At 46.8% G+C, this 22761-nt stretch overlaps 1 protein-coding gene across 1 annotated transcript; it reads left to right on the forward strand.

The window, feature by feature from the left end:
* The first annotated feature begins 3531 nt into the window (after positions 1–3531).
* Positions 3532–22756, forward strand: LOC125299019 (protein APCDD1-like). Its single transcript, XM_048250075.1, has 6 exons — positions 3532–4036; positions 9547–9757; positions 10114–10391; positions 11095–11354; positions 18525–18846; positions 20148–22756. Exons 1-6 carry the CDS (start codon positions 3940–3942, stop codon positions 20747–20749), a joined length of 1770 nt encoding a protein of 589 aa, XP_048106032.1. The 5' UTR covers positions 3532–3939; the 3' UTR covers positions 20750–22756.
* Positions 22757–22761: the final 5 nt, after the last annotated feature.

Genomic DNA, 22761 nt, shown 5'->3' on the forward strand with positions numbered 1-22761 from the left:
TTAGTGAGCATTAGTGGGGTTAGTCTTGGTGTTTGGACACACTTGAGGCATAACCGGATCACAGTGAGAATGCCCGAGCTCAAAGCTCCTGAGTGTCAAAGGTCAAAAGGTCAAACACACAGGGTCAGGAGGAGAGGTCAGAGAACTCATTACAGGAACAACACAGGGACACCCACAAAGACACACATGCATACACACACACACACACACACACACACACACACACACACACACACACACACACACACACACACACACACACATACACACTTCAGTATTCGCAGTTTCTTCTACTGCCATCCCCACACCACATCTCTCTCTCTCTCACTCTCTCACTCTCTCTTTTTCTCTCTCTTTCTTTCTCTCTCATCATCAGTGCTTTGATCTCTCAGCTCTGTTTTCACACAGGTGTTCCTGATCTCATCTGAGACTAATAGTTTTACACATTTCTGCACCCTTACACATGTGCTGGTGCTTGTCCTCTCTTCCTTTATCCCTCACTCACACACACACACACACACAGTCACACACACACACACACAAGCATATGCAGACTGTGTGCATCTGAGCTTGAGTGTGTAAGCAGAAATATGTGGACATGTGAAAGAGAGAGATAAAAAGAAAGTAAAAATGTTTGTGCATGTGTTTCTGTGTGTGTGTGTGTGTGTGTGTGTGTGTGTATGTGAGAGAGGGAGAGAGAGAGACTCTCTCCGTGTGTGTGTATGTGTGTGTGTGTGTGTGTGTGTGTGTGTGTGTGTGTGTGTGTGTGTGTGTGTATGTGAGAGAGGGAGAGAGAGAGACTCTCTCCGTGTGTGTGCATGTGTGTGTGTGAGCATATGTGAGCATCTTTCTCACACTCACTCTCTCCATGAGAGTGGGATCAAGCTGGTCTGGTGTGGGAGTCTCCGTTGATAAGATCAACAAAACCTCACATCACAAGGAGACTTCCCCAGTGTGTGTGTGTGTGTGTGTGTGTGTGTGTGTGAGAGAGAGAGAGAGAGAGAGTGAGGCAAAGTAAGAGAAAAAAAGAGATATTTCCCAGACCCTTTCATATCAGGAGAATGTACTATCAGCAGCAACCACTGTGTGCCTATCTGTGTGACGACTACAGTGTGTGTGTGTGTGTGTGTGTATGTGTGTGTGTGTGTGTGTGTGTGTGTGTGTGTGTGTGTGTGTGTGTGTGTGTGTGTGTGTGTGCACATTGGTGTGGGAAACTGTCAGGAAGGGCTGCCTTATGTTAGCCTCCAGCCAGAAGGACGAACCATGCACTGGTTCACAAACTCTCTGTAACTTTCCTGGTTCCTGGACCCAAAGGTGTTTCTGAAGCCATGTTCTGGAACCCTTTAGTCCAATTTACTACAGAATGTCTTCTGACGTTTTCTTACCAACCACCACTAATTCCGATAAGTTCCACTCTAGTGGATTTAGCAAGAGAGTGTGTGTGGTGTCTGTGCAAGAGAGAGAGCAAACATGAACAAACATGATGGCGAAAGAGAGTGAGAAAGTGTGTGTGTGTGTGTGTGTGTGTGTGTGTGTGTGTGTGTGTGTGTGTTTGTGTGTGTGTGTCTGTGTGTGTGTTTGTGTGTGTGTGTGTGTGTGTGTGTGTGTGTGTGTGTGTGTGTGTGTGTGTGTGTGTGTGTGTGTGTGTGTGTGTCTGTGTGTGGGTGTGTGGGTGTGCATCCTTGGCTGAGGCCCATCTTTGAGGGTTGGTGTTGTTTTTACTGAAGAAAGATGTTTGTTAGAACAATAGTCACTTTGAAAGAAACAGAGCTGAATGATGTCACCGCAGTGTTTGAAGCCACATCCAAGTCCCCCCACCTCACACACACACACACACACACACAATTTATCTCATAAATACATTACACAAACACTCTCTCTCTCTCACACACACACACACACACACACACACACTTTTTTCTCACAATCTCTCACTCACTCTAGTTCAATGTCTTTTACTCATATATTTCTAAAGATTTCATTTGTTTTTCTCTCATTCTTTCTTCCCCCATACACTGTGTCTCTTTCCTCACTTCACCCCTCCTTTCCTTCAGAGAAGAAAGAAACTGTACTACATTGGCAACCACTGAATTCTGAAAAATTACTCTAGAGAGCAATCAACTTACAACTCATTCAAAACAAACTCATACGGTAACTAATCCAAGACAAACTCACAACTAACCCAAAACAAACTCACTGACCCAGAAGCATGTCAACTGACCCAACACAAACTGACTACCACATCTTTTCCTGTGGACAACAAGCCCACGATCAACTCAAACACTGCCTATGACGCCAACTAACTGCCAACGCACAACCAGCCCAAGACCAGCTCACCACCAAAAGCCCACAGCTAGCTCAGTGCCAGCCACCAACCCCAGGCACCTCATGCCTATCCCACTCAGTGAAAACACAGCCTGCTTATGCCAACCTTTGAAACTCTATCATGCCCAAATCTCTCTCTCTCTCTCTCTCTCTCTCTCTCTCACACACACACACACACACACACACACACACACACACACACACACACACACACACACACACTCACACACACTCACATAATGGAGGCTAAATGCAAGTAAACACAGTTTATCCACCTCTGAAATGTCAGAAATAGAGTTTATCCACCTCTCAAAAGAGTTTATTCACCAATTGCAACTTTTTACATTAAAAAATCACACTGTATTGTCCACATTTACAATATGTACACACTCATCAACACTGGACAATAACTTCCACTAGGCCTATCATTAAAAATCAGATACCGCATGGCGCAGTTCACCTCACTGTGATCACAGAATTCATAGTTTAGCTACCTCTTATTTTACCACGACATCGCTGTGTGCACACACACACACACACACACACCACAGATCACACAAACACAGAATTGATTATACTGTACATACCCTGCTAACATACACTCTCCTATAACAGCCAACACACACATGCACACACACATACAACTGCAGTGCCCACAATATGCCAAGTGCTTATTTCCAGTTGCAGTTGGGAGCTGATCTACACACAGTGAGCAGCTACTTGATCCACCTGATTGTAATAAACATTTCTGTCCATCAGACTTGACTAAATATGTTGTGAAAAACAAACAGCAATAAAGAAAGAACTGACCAACTAACAAACAAAGAGTTGCATTTGCTGTACTTGCTTATTACTGTAAGATCTGCACCAATGTTGCATGGTGTATCCTACTCTAAAACCATCACTCTAATTTAGTGACCCTCAAGACCTCTGGTTCAGATATTCTGCAGTGTTTGATGTTTGGATGCTTTCAGTACACTTTTAAGTTAAGTTAAAACGATGCCAAAATGCCGGTGACACAAAACAGAATAACTATTATCCAAGGACAAGCCCCAACACGATGGGCTGTAACCATTTACTGCGGGAATCAGATCCAGTTTCATCTGCCGGAGTTTCAGATTGGGCCGCGGCAGTGGAAATCTACCGTGGGGCTTTGAGTCCACACCCCCTCGCTCCTCCTCACAAACTCCGCTAGCAGGTCCTCCCCTCGCCAGTGAGTGCGACCCAGCGGCAAACAACACAGGCTGGCGTAGAAACTTTCTCAACCTCCCTGCCGCACGCATGAAAACAAATGCCGAGTTTTGGATCACGTTAAAGTGGACTACGTGTACAGGGACCGCGTACTGTAACGGGAGAGACCGCGAAAAGAGTGACAGAGACTGGGGAAGGTTGCTGGCAAGTTAGTCTCTGTTTTGGAATGCAGGTCGTACTTGAACTTGGGTTGTTTCGGCTATCATTTGCACCTTCTCAACAATGTGAACCCCGCGCAGCGCAACACCAGCAAGCAGCATTTGGTCTTTGGATGCTCCTATCACGTGTGCAGAGAAGTAGCGCTCGTTAATTGATCTACAGAGGCGGCGACGCCACCGTATGTAACGGGTCAACACTACGAGCATGGACTACCTGATTCCAGCCGGGCTGCAAGGGTCATTCCAACCACGCATAACTATGGCCGCGTTCGCTCCTCTGATTTTTCTCACTGTTCTCTCTCGTGAGTATAGACTGTAGAGTTCAAAAGCAAAGTAGTCTATGTGTGCATGAAATTGCAACTAATTAGATGCATGCCTGTTTTCCGCATGCCTGTTTTTCGTTAGCCAGGTGATATGATTCCCTTCTGCAGGTGAACTCACGCATTGTCTCCAACTACACACATGCATACCTGTATAACTGAATGATCCTACGAGTTAGGCTACATCCATTTTGTCAAAGAGATCCACTTAATTAAATGAGCTGGCACAGAGTTATGTAGGCTATTTCTAATTGAAATGGCATTTTATATTATGATTAGGCTATAGCAGATAATTTAAATATGCGTGTAACTTTAATTTAGTGTAAAACTAAAAAGCGCAAACCTTTCATTTGAATTGCGCTGAACAATCTTCAACACCCTTTTTAAACACAAACAAGGCCTATTTTGTGGTATGTAGGCCTATAGCCGAATGATTTTCCCTTGAAATGTTACTGAGATTTCATTTTATAGAGGCTGTTAAATATGATTGTGGGTTATTTTAAAAAATGTAAGGTGTGGTGGTCATAGCTTTGATTCCCTGTAAACTCATGTGTTAGCAGCCATTACAGTCTACATAACAATTTGAATGAAGATTAGGCTACAAAGAATTAATTACATGTGTGTTTAGACTATCATCCATTTAGGAGTATAGGTTACAGTTCTTCATAAAAGAGAGAGAGAGAGTTGGACAGAGAGATAGAAGAAGAAAACGCAGGCTGGCGGCAACAAGAAAGATGAAAGCAATGTTAGTGGGACTTTGGCCCACTTAAACTTTCATTCAAACGGCTCTTGTTGTGCGGCAGCGGAAGGGCCGATGAGCCGGTCTGTTGACCCGTTCCATCTGGTCCAGCGCCGACAAGGGCCAGCGTCTTTGGCCGCCACCTCAAATAATGAGCCAGGGAGACGGTAGATAAAAAGGATATTTTGAAATCCACTTTCTCGCCAGTGTGTTTAGGCGAATGTGCAACGTTCAATTAAGCCTCGCGTTATTGCTGCCTTTCCGAGCGGTAGTAAAAATTGAACGTCAGGGCACTGTTGCAAATCTCTGAGGAACTCTGCGGCGAAGCCACACCACCGGTGAAGAGAGTCTCACGTGGGGCCGCGGTAAAGTTGCCCTCATAACCCAGCAAAACTTTACGCCAGACCTACACTATACCACACACACACACACACACACGCGCACACCAAGCTCTCAGCGCCATGACTGATTGATTGGGAGAGACACAAAGGCGGCATTGTTTTGGATCTGATAAAAAGGGGTCCATTGCTGCTTCCACTTATTATTTTTCAAACTTTGGATGTCAAGTCAGAGCGGAAGTATATTGAATCTGTCCCTCTTAGACATTTAGCCTAGTTGTTAATAACATAAAATTGGATTTGTTTGAAAAAGGATATAAACGTGATTCTAACCCACTGAACGATTCAAAGGCTTCATCATCAAGTACATTCCTCATCGTCAGCGCCAGCGGTGGTTAGTCGCACACTGGCACTGACCTCCATCAACGCCGCAATAATCATGATAATAGCTGGAGCAAAGCGCGACCCTCGAGGCTTCTGGCAGCGCTACGCCGCTATAAGGGCATCTGGTAAAAGCCTTAAGAGGCCCCTCCAGAAAGAGTGTCGCCGTCGTTAGTGGTGCTGCCTGCCCTGCAATGGTTTTTCTTCCGTCTCCAGAAGGCGCGTCTGGAGGTTCTACACTGGCCCAGGCTCCAAGAGAGCGTTAGCTCACCGATGGCCCGCCGCCAGCTGGAGATGTTCTCGGCGGTCGCTTGGAGCTCAGAGCTCGGGGAGCCGTGGGCGCTTTGATTTGCAGCGCAAGGACAGACTTGGGAACGCGGCAGAGCTCAGCCCCGTAGGTTACTTCAGTGCAACAACTATAGGCCTACTCAGCCACTTTGCGCTAAGGATGCAGGCGCATAATGTGTGTGTGTGTGCGTGCGTGTGTGTGTGCGAGAGAGAGAGAGAGAATTTATTTTAACCCTTGTAAGGTGTTCATATTTTTGTTACACAGCCAATGTTCCCGGGTCTGGACCCACCACATTATTAGACTTTTAAATCAATACAGCCATAACAATTTATGCAAAATACTTATGATTTGACTTATGATCTTATACAGATGTTTACTTTAGCTCAATTACCAATGATATAAACATCATGTATGTTTCATAGTTGGCATTTACCCCTTTGAGATCACATTTATGATCATATGGTCATTTTCGTTTTTTCTGAGAAAAATCCATTAAAAAGGTAAAAAAAAGAAATAGAAACAAGATTTTTCATAATTATTGGTGCTTATTTCTTGGAACTTAATCAGAAAAGGTGAAAGTGCTTGAAATGTAACAATTTTGTAACTTTGTGGGAATAGCAGGTGCACACAGACACCTACTCAGGCACACATAGACGCACAGACACACACAGAGATGCACAGAGACACATACACACACACACACATACACACACCGACACACACATAGCAGGCCCAGCCAAGTTATTTTTTATGTTCTTCACAGAAAATGAGCCAAGGCCAATGAGTTTGAGTTAGAAGAAATATTAAATAAGTTGGTTTTATAATGGACGTTGGATCTTCGACACATTCGAAAAATCTATTTAGCACTGACTATGAGGGTCGAGTTTGTGTCAAACCAACTTTAAAATGTTTAAACAAGACCTGCCTATATTACACAAAGCTTATTTTGTTTAAAAAAACCCATGTTTTGATTTTATGAAATTTTTATGCTGATAAAAGATTTCAATCTATTATGCAGCTTCACCTTTTGACTTACAGTACCCATACTAAAGCACATCTCCTGAACTCGGCTTACTGCCCTTTCTAGTACACAAAGCTTCTTTTTCCCTAAAACCTACTCTTTGATTTTATACAATTTTTTAATGGTAAATGTTTCAAATCTATTATGCAGCTTGCCCTTTTGACCTACCCATGTCAAAACACATCTGGTGAACTCGGATTACTGCTCTATAGTACACAAAGCTTATTTTTCCCAAAAACCCATTATTTGATTTTATAAATATTTTTTAATGTAAAAAAATGCTTTAAATGCTTTAAATCTATATGTGGCTTGACCTTTTGACCTACCCATGTCAAAACACATCTGCTGCACTCAGCTAACTGCCCTACATAGCACACAAAGCTTCTTTTTTTCAAAAACTCACTCTTTGATTTTATATAAATGTTTTACTATTTTTTATCAGCACAAAAGATGGGGGTTTTGACAAAAGAAGCTTTGTGCAATATAGGCAGGCCTTGTTTAAACATATTAAAGTCGGTTTGACACAAACTCGACCCTCGTAGTCAGTGCTAAATAGATTTTTCGAATGTGTCGAATTTCCAACGTCCAATATAAAACCAACTTTACCACGGTATTTAACGAATTAGAATAGCCTAGCCTATATTAGGCATTCCATAATGGATTTTATATAGACTAGCAACTAACATGTCCTGTAAAACTCATTATGGGGATGCTATTCTTATTTGCTAAAATGTGAGGTGAGTTTCAGCAGTGTAGCGTTGACGATCAGATGTGTCGTCTATTTTCTTGTCAGGCTGATTTGATGTCCCGCTCTGATCATTTTAACTTCGCTCACGGGGATAATTCGTCATCCTTGGAATGGCTAAATTCCGGTTTGGAGTATCAGCCGGTGGGGGAGAGGAGTGGGTTTGTAATCTGCCCTTTAACGCACCTCTAGAGCCCTCAGCTGAGCGCAAGGGAAGTTTCCCAACGTTGGAAATTCCGCTTCGATTCACACAGAATACCCCTCGGTTATGACCTGACTCTTTAACCTCAACGGCGCATGCTATAACCTTCACTAGTGCGAACACGACATGTGCCTGTTATTAGAAGATGTGGTCAATGTGGACATGGCAGGTCTAACTGGTATAGCCATGTGGCACTATGTCTCGTCTGGGTCTCACTATAGCTTAACGTAGTAAAGTGGTTTTCTTGTCCGAAAATATGACATCTAGGCTGCACTTCCTATCCCCCACACTTTTGGCTGAGGTTCCAGTCTCTTTTCCATAGGACTGAACAGTGCGTGCAGGTGCGCGCCCAGTGCTTTGATACGAGAGCCACCGCTTTCAACAGTGCGCCGTTACTGACACCGGTTGAAGCTGGAGGATTATGTGCGATTTGTTGGGGGGAGATCGTTGTTCCTCCTCAGGTGGAAACAGATAATATTTGGCCACCCTAACTGGATCGGCTTTAGATAACAAGGCTGTAATAATTTCTTTTGGCACGTAAGACACACACTGTTGGAATCCACACATTGTCCCGACATTGGGTTTCTGTCAGACAAGCAAGCAAGACTTAGGAGATCATATATTTGAGCTAGATTTAGAGAGCTATTGACTGTTCTCAGAGAGAATTGAGTTCTCTGTTTTATCGGCTAAATGTGCGCTGAAAATCTCTTAGATAATTATTGAGCAGTAGGCTAGGCTAAACCTAAACCATTTTTATATTGGATTATCTCTCTATTCAGTGCATGCTTGAAACGATTGAACATTCTATTGTGGCAGGTCTAATGCACGTGGCTATGGAGACTCGTACTGGCTTCTCTCAGGACATCTCTCTGAAGCTAAAGGCAGTGGCTTCGCGTTTCAGGGATGATCTTCCAGTAATGTGCTGGCATTATGTAGACCTACTATAAATCCCGCCGTGGAATGCGGGAGGCCGCTCCCGTCGCCACCAGCGGTAGAATTCTTTAATTTCCGATATTTTATCCCCTAAATTCCTCCATTGTTGGTTGTTGGAGGTTTTGTCATTTTATGTGGTGACCTCAAGACGTCACGGGGAGCCTGCCAAGAACGGTCGATTTGTCATCCTGACAATGAGATGGTTTATGCTCTCAAAATACCATCACGAGTATAGGGACGTAAATGACAGGTTTGATAGGAGAGTGAATTGCTGTGGCGCCGCAATGCTGTGTCATTTTTCCTTTGTTTTTTGGGGGCGCAGATTATTGTGTGTCAGTGTCTGTAGCCGTTTAGGCCTACTCACCACTGAAAGGTATACCTAGGGGTCAGTATGTGTAACTTTCCACAATGTGTGTGTGTGTTAATTGGCAGTGTACTGATTAAACTGGCAGACTTGTTCTCCTGTGCCGTGATGGCTGCTGGCAAAGAGCAGAGGTGTGATGTGCTGATGGGGGGTGGGTGGGGGGGGGGTGGTCAGGGGGACTATGTGAGACGCGCCTGCCTGCCTGCCCATCTGCCTGACAGGAATGACACCCCAGGAATGCAGGAATGTCCTCCACACCACAGCCCTCCATAGCAGAGCCACGCAAGGGCAGGACAGGGGGCCAGGGGGTAGGATGGGGTATAACTAACTTCAACTAACACAGCACAATATGGGCTAATGGGCTTGGTTTAAGATGAGCTTACATGTTTTCACGAGATTAACACTTCTCTTATTTAGCTTACACAGGCAGTGTTGGAAAAGTTTACAAAACCACCTGTGTGTGTGTGTCTGATCTCCCAGGCTGTGTTGAGGGCTCTCTTCACCCATTTGACCCGCGCTCCGGTGGCCTGACCCTGGGGAAAGGCATGGGCGGGTGGTCCCCCCTGGGGAAGGGGGTAGGGTGGCCCCCAAGGGACACACAGTGCCACCACATGCTCAAGCACCTGCACCACGGGGCCCGCATCACCGTGCAGATGCCCCCCAACATCGAGGGCCACTGGGTCTCCACCAGGTCAGTCTCCACAGACAGACAGACCGACAGATAATCAGAGAATCAGTCAGTCAGGTTGACAGACAGACAGACGTGTTTATGGTATTTAGCAGATACTTTTATCCAAATCGACAACCTTAGATTAACAATTTACAGTAACTACATTTACATTTACACTAATTTACAGTGAAACGATTAAAAGAATAACAACAGTATTCATAATAACAATTACTATAGGCTATAACAAGTATGACTCAAATAAATTAAATAGTTAGACAGGTGACATATCTATCAATGTAGTGCAGTGTTTCTCGTCATCATCACCATCATCATCTTAATTATTGTTTCTATCAATTCTTTGTCCATTTCTATGGCAGCTGTGAGGTGCGTCCGGGGCCGGAGTTTGTGACACGTTCCTACCGTTTCTACGGCAACCACACCTTCCATGTGCAACAGTTCTACTATGCAGACAACCACTGCACGACGCCCACACACACACTGGTGGCGCACGGCCGCCTGCGCCTCCGGCAGGCCTCGTGGATCGTGCGCGGCGGCACCGAGGCCGACTACACTCTGCACAGCCTGCGCCTGCTCTGCCACACGCCGGCTGCCGCCCGGGACCTCACAGAGCACCTCGGCCGCACCTGCCAGCACCACCGCCGCCGCCACAGCAGCAGCAGCAACACCAACAGCGACCCTGCACCGGAGCAGGAGCAGGAGGCCGGGCTGGAGCTGGACGAGGAAGTGGAGGAGGAGGAGGCAGGAGGAGAAGGAGGAGGTGGTGGAGGAGAAGGAGGGGGAGGGGTGGTGCGGGTGGAGCTGGCTGGGAGAAGGAGGAGGTGGTGGAGGAGAAGGAGGAGGTGGTGGAGGAGAAGGAGGAGGTGGTGGAGGAGAAGGAGGAGGTGGTGGAGGAGAAGGAGGAGGTGGTGGAGGAGAAGGAGGAGGTGGTGGAGGAGAAGGAGGAGGTGGTGGAGGAGAAGGAGGAGGTGGTGGAGGAGAAGGAGGAGGTGGTGGAGGAGAAGGAGGAGGTGGTGGAGGAGAAGGAGGAGGTGGTGGAGGAGAAGGAGGAGGTGGTGGAGGAGAAGGAGGAGGTGGTGGAGGAGAAGGAGGAGGTGGTGGAGGAGAAGGAGGAGGTGGTGGAGGAGAAGGAGGAGGTGGTGGAGGAGAAGGAGGAGGTGGTGGAGGAGAAGGAGGAGGTGGTGGAGGAGAAGGAGGAGGTGGTGGAGGAGAAGGAGGAGGTGGTGGAGGAGAAGGAGGAGGTGGTGGAGGAGAAGGAGGAGGTGGTGGAGGAGAAGGAGGAGGTGGTGGAGGAGAAGGAGGAGGTGGTGGAGGAGAAGGAGGGGGAGGGGTGGTGCGGGTGGAGCTGGCGCTGGGGGGCCGGGGTCTGGAGACGGGCGTGAGCTACGAGCTGTGGAGAAACAGCGATGGCGCTGAGTGCGCGCGCGGCCTGAACTTTGCCATGCACGAGCTACAGCTGCTCAGGCTGGAGAAGCAGTACCGCCACCACAACCTGGAGCAGCTGGTGGAGGAGCTCTTCCTGGGCGACATCCACACCGAGCCTGCCCAGAGGATGTACTACAGGCCGTCCAGCTACCAGCCAGCACTGCAGAACGCCAAGGTTAGACACTAATGTGTGTGTGTGTGTGTGTGTGTGTGTGTGTGTGAGAGAGAGAGTAAGAGAGATATAGAGTTGACAGAGATTTACAAAAGGTACACTCAGGTTGTCCGGTGCTCAATTAGTACTACACTATATCCAGACCAGCGCTGAATCAGTACCACATCCAGCAAGATGTGTGTGTGTTTGTGTGTGTGTGTGTGTGTGTGTGTGTGTGTGTGTGTGTGTGTGTGTTAGGGCTGGGTGATAAGGTTATAAAACTCTCAATATGCTGAGGAGAAATGGCAATATACAATAATACAAGGTTAGCACATCATATTGTCATACATACCGTATTAGTAGCGTTCAGCTCACAGCTTTGCAAAAACTCCAAATGGAAAAACATGCAAATTGTGCTAAAAAGTTATGGATAAACATCACTCAACTAATGTCAATATTGCAGTATGAAAAATTCTTCCGACATACAGTAGAAGAATGATCATGATATGATATGTGATAAGATATGGCACAGCCCTAGTGTGTGTGTGTGTGTGTTTATGAGTAAGTGAGTGCAGTCATCCGTATGTGAGTGTGCAGCAGTGTGTATGTGTAGGAAGAGACACCCTGAGCTTATGTGTGAGAGTCAGTGTTTCTGTTCCGCATTGCTCTGCTCGAGTCTGCCGCTAGAAGGAAAACAAAACCACATGCCTGCTGGGAATTACAGGTCTCATCTCTCGATGTTACGGTGTGTGTTTGTGTTTGTGTGTGTGTGTGTGTGTGTGTGTGTGTGTTATATCTGAATACAACAATGCCAAAACAGGGACCATGGCTTTGCTGGAAAGTATAGTTTCTTGACAAAACATTCACATGAAATTACAGTATACCTGTAGGGAATTACAAGTCTTATCTATTCTTATAGTGTGTGTGTGTGTGTGTGTGTGTGTGTGTGTGTGTGTGTGTGTGTGTGTTTGTGCGTGTGTCTTGCGTGGGTAAGTGTATACACATATTCTTACCGGTACAAGGCTTTCCGTATAGCGCAGATATACCGGTACCAAATACAATATTGCAACCACAAGTTAGAACAGTTAGAGTAACCTGCAGCTCATCCACACCACTTTAGTCTCAGTCTGGTTGTCATTAGTAGAATTCAAGGTAGAAGTAATCACAGATCAGAGCTACTAACGCCAACACTCTATCTGTACACTATGTGTGTGTGTGTGCATGCATGTAAGTGTGTGTGTAAATACACATATAATGCTTCCTGCAGGAATAACTGTAGTTTCTTCTTACAGGCACGCATACAGAAAACACACACACACACACACACACACACACACACATACTCCAACTCACAGGAGAGGTGATTGTTGGGAGCAGCAGTTGCCTTGTGTGTGTGTGTGTGTGTGTGTGTGTGTGTGTGTGTGTCTGTGTGTGTCTTTGTGTGTAATCTGATAGAGGAGGCACTCTGAAGTGACTCAGGTCTCACCCATGAGCTTCAACTATAATCGACCGCACAAATAAACAGCTCTGACAAGCTCTGGATCTCACTATGTGTGTGTGTGTGTGTGTTTGTGTGTGTGTGGTGTGTGTTTGTGTAATGCACAGGGTGTGCCTGGCGAGATCTGCCAGGCAGCTGCCATCTAGAATTTTGTCTGAGTTCTTCCAAGGAACCTTTTAGAAATACTTTCTATATGGTTCTTCCAAGGAACCTTGGAGTGTCACAGCTGCAGCTGAGACCTGAGTTTAAATTAAGTGTTTGTGAAACGAGGGAAGCATGGCAAATTCATTCCTCCTGAACTTCCTTTTAGAATGTCATTTCCTGCAGCTTGACATCTGTCCCTGGTATGATTGACTGACTGGAAGTAAACAGAAATGATAGACCCTCCTACACCTCACATTTATTGTCAACCACTTCGGACCAAAGCATCTGCTAAAACAATGCATTTACTGTAAGGGACGTAGGTCCACATTGACTGGCCAGGAAGCATCTCTGGGAGCAATCAACAGCGGTATTCCCAGAATTTTTGGAATCAATCAGGCAGCCTTATGAATTATTCTGCGAGAGAGCATGCATTCCTCCACTCAATCCATGCATGCCCTAGGCTGTATCGGGAAAGTCTCTCCCTCTCCCTCTCACCCTCTCTTTCTCTGTGGCTCTCTTACTTTCTCTCTCCCCCTTTTGCTCCTTTGCTTTCTCTCTCAAGGTTTCTGTCTGTTTTCTCTCTCTCTCTCTCTCTGTCTGTCACTGTTCCCCACTTTTCTCATTTTCTCTCTCTCATCTCTGTTTGGAATGTCTGTCTGTCTGTACACACACATACACACACAATTGTGCATTCAGCTATTGAAATTGTATTTTTCTTTCAAATTGATTTTGCCCTGCACTGAAAAAACAGCCCTTTATCAGGGGCTCATGTAACCAGACACACTCCCAAACTGTGGACTTTGCATTGGCAATGAAGTAAAAAAAACACTTTATCATGCGCTCTGTTGAGTCAAAAACTGCTGCAAATGCTGCTTAACTGATTTGACTGACCCCGCCACACTTGTGTTTAGTGACAGATATAGTTTTATTACTGTACTGCAGCCCCCTTTTCCATCACTCTTCTGTTTGTCCCTTGGTGTCACCCCTTCCTACGTTTATCTCCTTTTTTTCTTGTTCCTTTCTTGTCTCTTGTTCCTTTCTTTCTTCCTCCACCCTCTCTTTCCTCCTTCTGTGCTCTCCTCACGCACATGAAGTAGTTCGTGAAACAGACCGTTCTCTGTTCTTTGTTCTCTGTGGGTTCTCTCCTGGCCTCCACAGGGGAGGATTTAGGGCCCAATGCAGTTAGAGTAATAGAAAGAATTAAAGAATACAGCATGCATCCCTTTATGTGTGTCTGTCTTATTTGCATTTGCACATCTATGCACTTATATAAAGGTGTGTGTACATTTGCATGTGTGCCTCTCTGTGTGTTAGTTTGTATGTATGTTTCTGTGTGTAGGTACTGTATGTGTGTGTAGATATGTCGTGTGTGTGTGTGTGTGTGTGTGTGTGTGTGTGTGTGAGAGAGAGAGAGAGAGAGAGAGAGAGTGTGTGTGTGTGTGTGTGTATGTGTGTGTGTGTGTGTGGTATATTAGAGGGCGTTCCTCGTCTCCTCAGCCCGAGCTCTCAGCATCTCTAATTCGAGACAGCTCTGGAACTTTCATTTCACCCAAATCCTCCTAAATGAAAAACCCTTTCATGCACACACACACACACACACATGGCCATATGCATGCAGAGTCAGACTACACACATGCACACTTACTATACACGCCCACACACACACACACACACACACACACACACACATACACACACACACACACAGCCTGTATTAGAGTCTCTTTTATTTATTTTATTTGTATTTAATTAGCAAAACATGTGCAGAAGAAACTCCCACTTGAAGGAGTAAAGCATGATGTACTGTATTTGTGTGTATGTGTGTTACCATTAGGATACTATAATGTGTGTGTGTGTGTGTGTGTGTGTGTGTGTGTGTGTGTGTGTGTGTGTGTGTGTGTGTGATCGTGTGTGTGTGTGTGTGTGTGTGTGTGTGTGTGTGTGTGTGTGTGTGTGTGTGTGTGTGTGTGTGTGTGTGTGTGTGTGTGTGTGTGTGTGTGTGTGTGACTGTGTGCGTGTGTGTGTGTGTGTGTGCGTGTGTGTGTGTGTGTGTGTGTGTGTGTGTGTGTGTGTGTGTGTGTGTGTGTGTGAGTGAGTGTGTGGCCATGCAAAATCTGTCTCCAGATTCATCCATACATGCCAACCCACAGCTTGTGCTGTCACACTCTCGCTCTTTCTCTCTCTCACTCACACACACACACACACACACACACACACACACACAAACATACACACGCACACATGCACACACGCATGCACACACACACACTTTGTGTGGCCATGTTTCCCATAATATTGACAGTGACGCAATGAAATGGCATATGGCTCTCTCTGATCACTGTCGTATTTTGGGCAGCTCTCTCTCACTCTGCTAATAGCATCGCCATACAGGAATCAATAAATAGCCCCGGGGCTATGTTGGCCTTTGGCCACTCCACTCTTGAGTACTATAGACAGCAGATAGAGGGCAGTGGCCACTACTTCATCTGTGGTTACTGGGTGGGTCGCCAGCAGCGGGCATATTTGTACTGGGACTGTGCCCTTCGTTAGCAGTCGTTTGGCTGTGCGCTACATTTCCACTGTGTGCCCTGTTTAGTTTGGTTACATTTGCAAATTAAAGATTGTGTGTGTGTGTGTGTGTGTGTGTGTGTTTGGGATTGTGTGTAGTGGCATACTGTGTAAATGTGTGTGTGTGTGTGTGTGTGTGTGTGTATGTGTTGGAGGTTGATGGTGCCTTGAAGTTCTTAGTGCTAATGTACTCTGAGAGCTGATTTGATTAAAAAGTATGTATATGTGTGTGTGTGTGTGTGTGTGTATATGTGTGTGCGTGTGTGTGTGTGTGTGTGTGTGCGTGTGTGTGTGTCTGGCGTGGTGTGTGCGTGTGTGCAGCGTGCGCGGCGTGCGCAGGTGTGTGTGTGTGTGTGTGTGTGTGTGCATGTGTCTATGTGTGCGTGTGTGTGTGTGTGTGGTGTGTGTGTGTGTGTGTATCTGTGTGCATGTGTCTATGTGTGCGTGTGTGTGTGTGTGTGTGTGTGTGTGTGTGTTTATGTGTGGTGCAGGGTGGATCATTTATACGCATGTTTGGGTGTGTTGTGATGTGTTGTGATTAGACTATGGATGCTGGAGGGCTGGTGGTCGTTTAAACTTCATCAGCCCTCATCAGGAGTGTGGGAGCAGCAGAGCACTGCAGTGAGAGTGGGTTAGGTGGGAGGGTGAGAGGGTGAATGGGATGAGTGGATGAGGGGGTGAGCATGCAGTGGATGACCAGGTGAATTATGACAGTGTGAATAGTGAGAGAGTGAATGGTGAAAGTGCAGAGGGTGAGAGTGAAAGGGTGAATGTTGTGCTCATCATGAGAGGGTGAATGATGAGAGCACTGAGGGTGAGAGTGTTGAGGGTGAGAGAGTGAATAGCAGTGAGAGTGAATGGTGGGAGAGAGTTCTGAGGGGTGAATAGTGAGCGAGTAGTGAGAAGGGGTGAGTGGGGACGGTCGGAAGAGAGTGAACGGTGAGTTAGTGAGAGGGTGAATGGTGAGGTTGTGAATAGTAAGAGGGTGAATGTTGAGAGTATATGTGATGTGTAAGTTAAGAGCAGGGCTGTGTGCTGTACCCAGGGCTTAACGTTCCCATTTTAAATATAATTTGATTGAAGTAAAGTATATATACTCTTTTGATCCCGTGAGGGAAATTTGCTTCTGCATTTATCCCAATCCGTGAATTAGTGAAACACACTCAGCACACACTAATTCCAGCGCAGTGAGCTGCCTGCAACAACAGCAGCGCTCGGGGAGCAGTGAGGGTGCCGTAGGTGCCTTGCTCAAGGCCACTTCAGCCGTGCCTACTGGTCGGGGTTCGAACCGGCAACCCTCCGGTTACAAGTCCGAAGTGCTAACCAGTAGGCCACGGCTGCCTCCAGAATGATTACTACTGGATTTGAACCAACAATCCTTGGGGTCAAATCTCGCTCCTCTAACCACTGCGCTAACGCATTACATATAACAGCATAAAAACATTCTGATATCTTTTTTTCCTGATAGATTTTCCTGGCTTTAAGCACTGAGTCTGAGGTGTTCAGATCGCACACATGCACACCTCAACCGATCCTCAACCCCTCCTTCCTCCCGCCGGTCCACCAGGACATCTGGCACCCATGGAGCACAGAGGGCAGGGCAGTGTGGACAAGAGAAGGAGAGAAGGAGCAAGAGAGGCATGAAAGGGGAACATGTTGACACAAAAGTTCCACCTCCATCCTCTCTTTCTCTTTCTCTCTCTCTCTCTCTCTCTCTCTCTCTCACACTCACACACACACACACACACACACACACACACACACACACACACACACACACACACACACACACGCACACACTCTTTGTTTCCAATCTGGAGGAATTGAAAAAGTGCTAAGAGATGTGCTCCACAGAGCCCGGTGCGATCCTCAGCAGTCAGGCCTCTCATTTAGCCTGGACTGAGCCTCTCTCGCCATGCACTCACTCAACCCCATAGCTGAACGCCCCTTAATGAGCCATGACAGCAGGACTGATTTAGTGTTGTACATCAGCACAGTGCAGTCATTGTGTTTTGCCTTTTTTGAAGATATATTTAACAACGACAAGCTCATAGACTCTTGACTAAACATGTTTTCATTTGCTCTTGCATTTTCCAAAACAGCCCTTCCCTAATCCCCAGGCAAATTACAGGCCATAAACGCCATTACTGTTTCCTCACCGGAGATATCACTCAATGGGAACGGGCCAAGGCAGCTGGATAAATGTCTCGTTTCACGCTTAGATAAAGAACTTTGTTTACAAAAAACAAATCCAGAGCTTGTGGCATGATGACCTCTCCCTGCACTCTGCATGTCTGACCCACAGTCCCGAGAGGAGTGACGCACCGCTGTGTCCGTCTCGGACTGCTAGACGTTTGGGTGGGGAGAGACCATAATGTGCTCCGCCATGCCCCTTGGGCCAGACTGTAGCGGAGATACGCGAATGGCGGAATAAATTCATTGTCCGGCGCACCGCACCGTCTGTTTAGGGATTATGGCCATACCGGCGGGACAGGGATGCCTGCAGCCGTCACTCAGTTTGTGTGTCTCACACCCCCACGTGTGCCTGGCTTCTCCCGTGCCAATAAATTATACGATCAATTTGACGTGAAGCCAGAACGTTGTCTGGATTCCAAACTCTAGCATTCCTGTGAACAAAGAGGTTTTGTCTGCGAGAAGCACTGGCAGATTTGACAGTACCTGTTAGATTGAGGTCATGAATATGTGATGCTGAGTTTTTTTCCCTTAAGATGGAAAATTATGGATTGTTTTTCAACTTTTCTGTTTGTGTCATCGTGTGCAGAGTTTGATGGAATATCAAACCATATGCCACAAGGGAATGAAATGAATTAAACAAAATCAAAGAGCAAAAAATGTTTGAAATGAATTAAACAAAATCAAAGAGCAAAAGAATGTTTTATTTGTGAAATTCCAGGAGGTTATCGGCTAAGGTCTGTCTAACGCTAATATTTGTGTGTCTATTTGTGTTTTTTGTGCCACAACAGAATCACGACCAGAGCTGCTTTGCTTGCCGTATCATCTCACAGGCGGCCGAGCTCCACCCACCCATCCTGCCGCCTCGCGCGGACCTGCCGGTCAACCTGCACGGCCACTGGGTGTCCCAGCGCTGCGAGGTGCGGCCCGAGGTCCTCTTCCTCACGCGCCACTTCATCTTTCATGACAACAACAACACGTGGGAGGGCCACTACTACCACTACTCGGACCCCGTGTGCAAACACCCCACCTTCAGCCTGTACGCACGCGGACGCTACAGCCACGGCGTCCCCTCCCCCCGCGTCATGGGAGGCACTGAGTTCGTCTTCAAAGGTTTGTCTGCAGTGCGTGTAGGAGAGAGGGGGAGAGACTCCTCGTGTTTCTTTAAGGTGGCAGGCAGAAAGGGTGGTGGTGGGATGTGCTCAGATGAGGTCATCAACTCAGGTGTGTGAGTAGAGAGGTAGAGGTGTGCAGGTTTGCACTCTGAATGAAGTCTGAATGGCAGGTTTCTAATGCAGACTGATGTCTCTGGTCATTCAGACTCTACGTCTCTAAATCAAATTGAGACTCACTTTTTCCAAGCCATCTCTTAAACATTTGAAAGCAAGGCCCATAGTGTTTTTGTAAACTTTTACGGGAGAGGAGAAAGACATGGCTGATTTATTTGGTTACGTCAACTGGGAGGCTGAGAGTTTATTCCTAACCCTCTTGGATGTAATGGCCAGTTTCACACATATACAATATCACGTGCAGCACATACTCTCTTTCTTTCTCTCTTTCTCACACACACACACACACACACACACTTTTCTTCTCACATTGATATACAGCATACACACAGCATTCATTTCTCATAGAGAGAGAGAGAGAGAGAGAGAGGGAGAGAAATGTCTCTCTCTCTCTCACACACACTCCCCCTTCCCCATTCTGGGCGTTGGACCAAAAATCCCCACATAGTTTTCTCTACCTCTTTTCTTGATGTCTTCTCACCTTGTTCTAATCTCTCTCCTTCTTTCTTCCCTACCTCCTCATGCCCCCAATCTCTCTCTCTCTGGTCACCCTCTCACTCCTTCCATCTTCCATCTTCCAATCTATCTGCACCTTCACCGCTCCCTCTCTCCTTTGTCTTTCTCTCCCTTCTGACCCCCTCTCCCTCTCTCCCTTTCATGCTCGCTGTATCTTCCCTTCCCTCATCTGTCTTTCATTCTGTTTCCTCCTACCTTCACAACCCTCTCTTTTTCCCACCATTACTGTCTCCCTCTCCCTGCGTGTCTGTTGATTTTCTCTCTCCTTTAAACCCATCGTCCCCATTCTGGCTCTCTCTGATTCTCTATCCTGGTTTCCTGCTATTTGGGGGGGTTGTTGTGGGAAGGTCAGCAGATGGTTTGTATTGTAATATATGCAGTAGAAATTAGAACGTTTTGAAGCAGAGGACTACATGGAATGCATGTGGGTGTGAAAGGGTGTCTGTGCTGTTGTCATGTAGCATGTGTTTCATTGGGGTGGGGTGGGGGTGATGCCATAATTGGAAGTCTGATTAAACCTCTTCCTCTCCCACCCTCCACTCCACTCCTACACTCCACCCTTCCTCCTACCCTCTCTCCTCCCTCTCTCTCTCTCTCCTCTCCACACAGTGAACCACATGCGGGTGCGTCCTCTGGACGTGGCCACCACCTCCCTGCTTAACGTGTTCAGTGGTGACGAGTGCGGACCTCAGGGCTCATGGCGTCTGGGCGTGGAGCAGGACGTGACGCCCACCGGCGGCTGTGTGGCGCTGGGCGTCCGGCTGCCCCACACCGAGTACGAGCTCTTCCATCTGGAGCTGGAGGAGGATGGCGATGGCCACCGCAGCGGTCCCCACGGCGGGGCAGCGGGCAAAAGAAGAGGAGGGGGGCGACTGCTGCTCTACAACGGCCAGCGGCCCAGTGACGGCTCCAGTCCTGACCGGCCCCAGAAACGCGCCACCTCCTACCAGACTCCCATGGTGCAGTGCAGCGGCAGCAGCGGCCATGATGACGGCCGTCACCACGGCAACCATGCAGAGGGGGAGGACGTGGAGGGAATGGATGGACGCGGGGAGGGTAGGGAGGGGGGCATGGAGGGAGCGGGGGACCATCACCACAGACGAGTCACGCAGTCCAGGAACGGAGGGGTCAAAGGGCGCGGGCATGGCAACGTGGAGAGGGTGGTCCTGGCTACTATGCTGGTGCTGTTGGGTATGGCCATCCTGGGCTGAGAGCTGATGGAGAGAATAACAGGAGGAGACAAACAGAGGAGGAGGAGGAGAACATGGAGGATGCAAACTTTTCTTAGCAACACACACATACTCCAACCCACAGACCTGAATCTAAGCTCTTCACCAGAGCAATGACTTTAAACAGCCTTACATATGTGTTTGCCTTATTCCAGCTTTTTAAACTCTTTATTTGACACTTTTGTGTGGCCCTGAAGCTAGACACCAAAGACAGGCCTGTGAATCCCTCCTCCCTCCCCTGTCTCTCTCCCTCTGCGGAGCCAGCGCTGGCCTGCCACTGGCCCAGATCCGGTGCCGACCCGTCACACGGCTGTTCTCAGCTGCACACAGCGATCGCACTTTACCTGAGCGCACCTGCAGACCCTCTGTCCCGGCACGAGTGAGCGCCCTCCGCTACACATTTGGAGCCCAGACCCAAAACTGTGCCAAACACAAGGTGTAAATCAGGGTTCATACGCCAGTGATTCATTGCTTATTATTATGCAGAGCCTGTTTCAAAGCTACGTGAGTTTAGCTAAAGACTATTGCAGTGTGCTACAGTACATTGAAACTTCATCCATTCTCATTTGTTATTGTGTCTATAATTATTGTGTCTAATACTTATTGTGACTATAATTCCCCAAAGCTACACATCGGTGTGTTGTTGACCACTACACTGGGGACGTGTGCTATTCATTCAATATATGAGTGCATCTCATATCAGCTAATATGAGGCATGACATACACAACTCTCTACAATCAAGCTGCTGATCTCAAAGAACACTGGATTGAGCATCTTACTCCATAGCTGACGCCACAGTGTAGCCCTGGTCATGGGGCCACTCGCAGTGTTTAATAAAATAAAACATAATATAACATTCTGTCAAAAAAAGCAGCCATTCTGGGAAAAGTTTTTGTGTTAGGTTAAATGATCAAGGTGTATAAATGAATACAGATATAGAAACATGTCTTTGTCAAGGGTGTTAAATATCATTGAGAAAGATGTTAAGTTTGTACAAGTCTTTGTGGCGGGACATGGAAGCGGTCCCAGTGGCATGGTGCCGTTTGGAATAGCTTGGGGCCATTGTTGATAAGGTGAGAACACTCGGTTGCTCAATCCAATGTTCTTTTGAGATCTGTGGACTCAAGCACACCCCCATCACCACCCTGTTCTACAATTGTTTACTGTAAATTTGCAGCATTTGTGGTCCAAAGGGGAAAGCCAGTTTTCCAAAGACCTGTTCGCCAATGATTTGCCTTTGAGTGTTTGTTTTCTTAAACCGGTTATATCTGGAGTCAGATAGACTCGACTCAAATGTGTGTTTGTGTGGCCTCATATACAAACAAAAAAGGAACTTCGTAAAGTACCCCATTGTAAGGGTTCATCCTAAGAACAAATATAAGACTGACCATGACCAATGATGGGGAAGATATAACTGTGGCATGCTATTGCCTAAAATACATGTAGAGGACCTGCTTGTGTGTGGGTCAACTGGAATGATTGGATCTTGGTTCTCCAGGCAAAGCTCAGGTGTGTGTGTGTGTGTTCTCTGTGGGTCGACAGGAATTTGGTGTTGAAATAATGTGTGTGTGAAGAGGTTCTCAGAACCAGATGAGAGAGGAGAATGACACTGACTGGCTTAATGGAACAATATGATGGGTGTTTCATGACTGGCCTGTGTGTTACACCGGATGCACACACTAGACACTCACACACACACACGCGCCCTTCTTTTACAGAGAGACCAAAGTTGTGCAGGTCAGCTATTTTATATATTCTTTTCTGTTCTCAAACACACATGCACACACACACACACAGATGAAAGAACTGTGTGGGGTTGAATCATAAACACACACACCCACTCACACATGTGAGACACCTGGGTCACAGGTGTGAACTTTGTGCAAATACACAGGCACACACTCACACAAACCTCATACAGATGAAACCTTATAAAGCATAACTGGATTCTTAACCATGTACAACATTAAATATTTGACACTGTTTTACCACT

Source organism: Alosa alosa, chromosome 1 (assembly GCF_017589495.1).
Source record: "Alosa alosa isolate M-15738 ecotype Scorff River chromosome 1, AALO_Geno_1.1, whole genome shotgun sequence".
Taxonomy (NCBI): Eukaryota; Metazoa; Chordata; class Actinopteri; order Clupeiformes; family Clupeidae; genus Alosa; species Alosa alosa.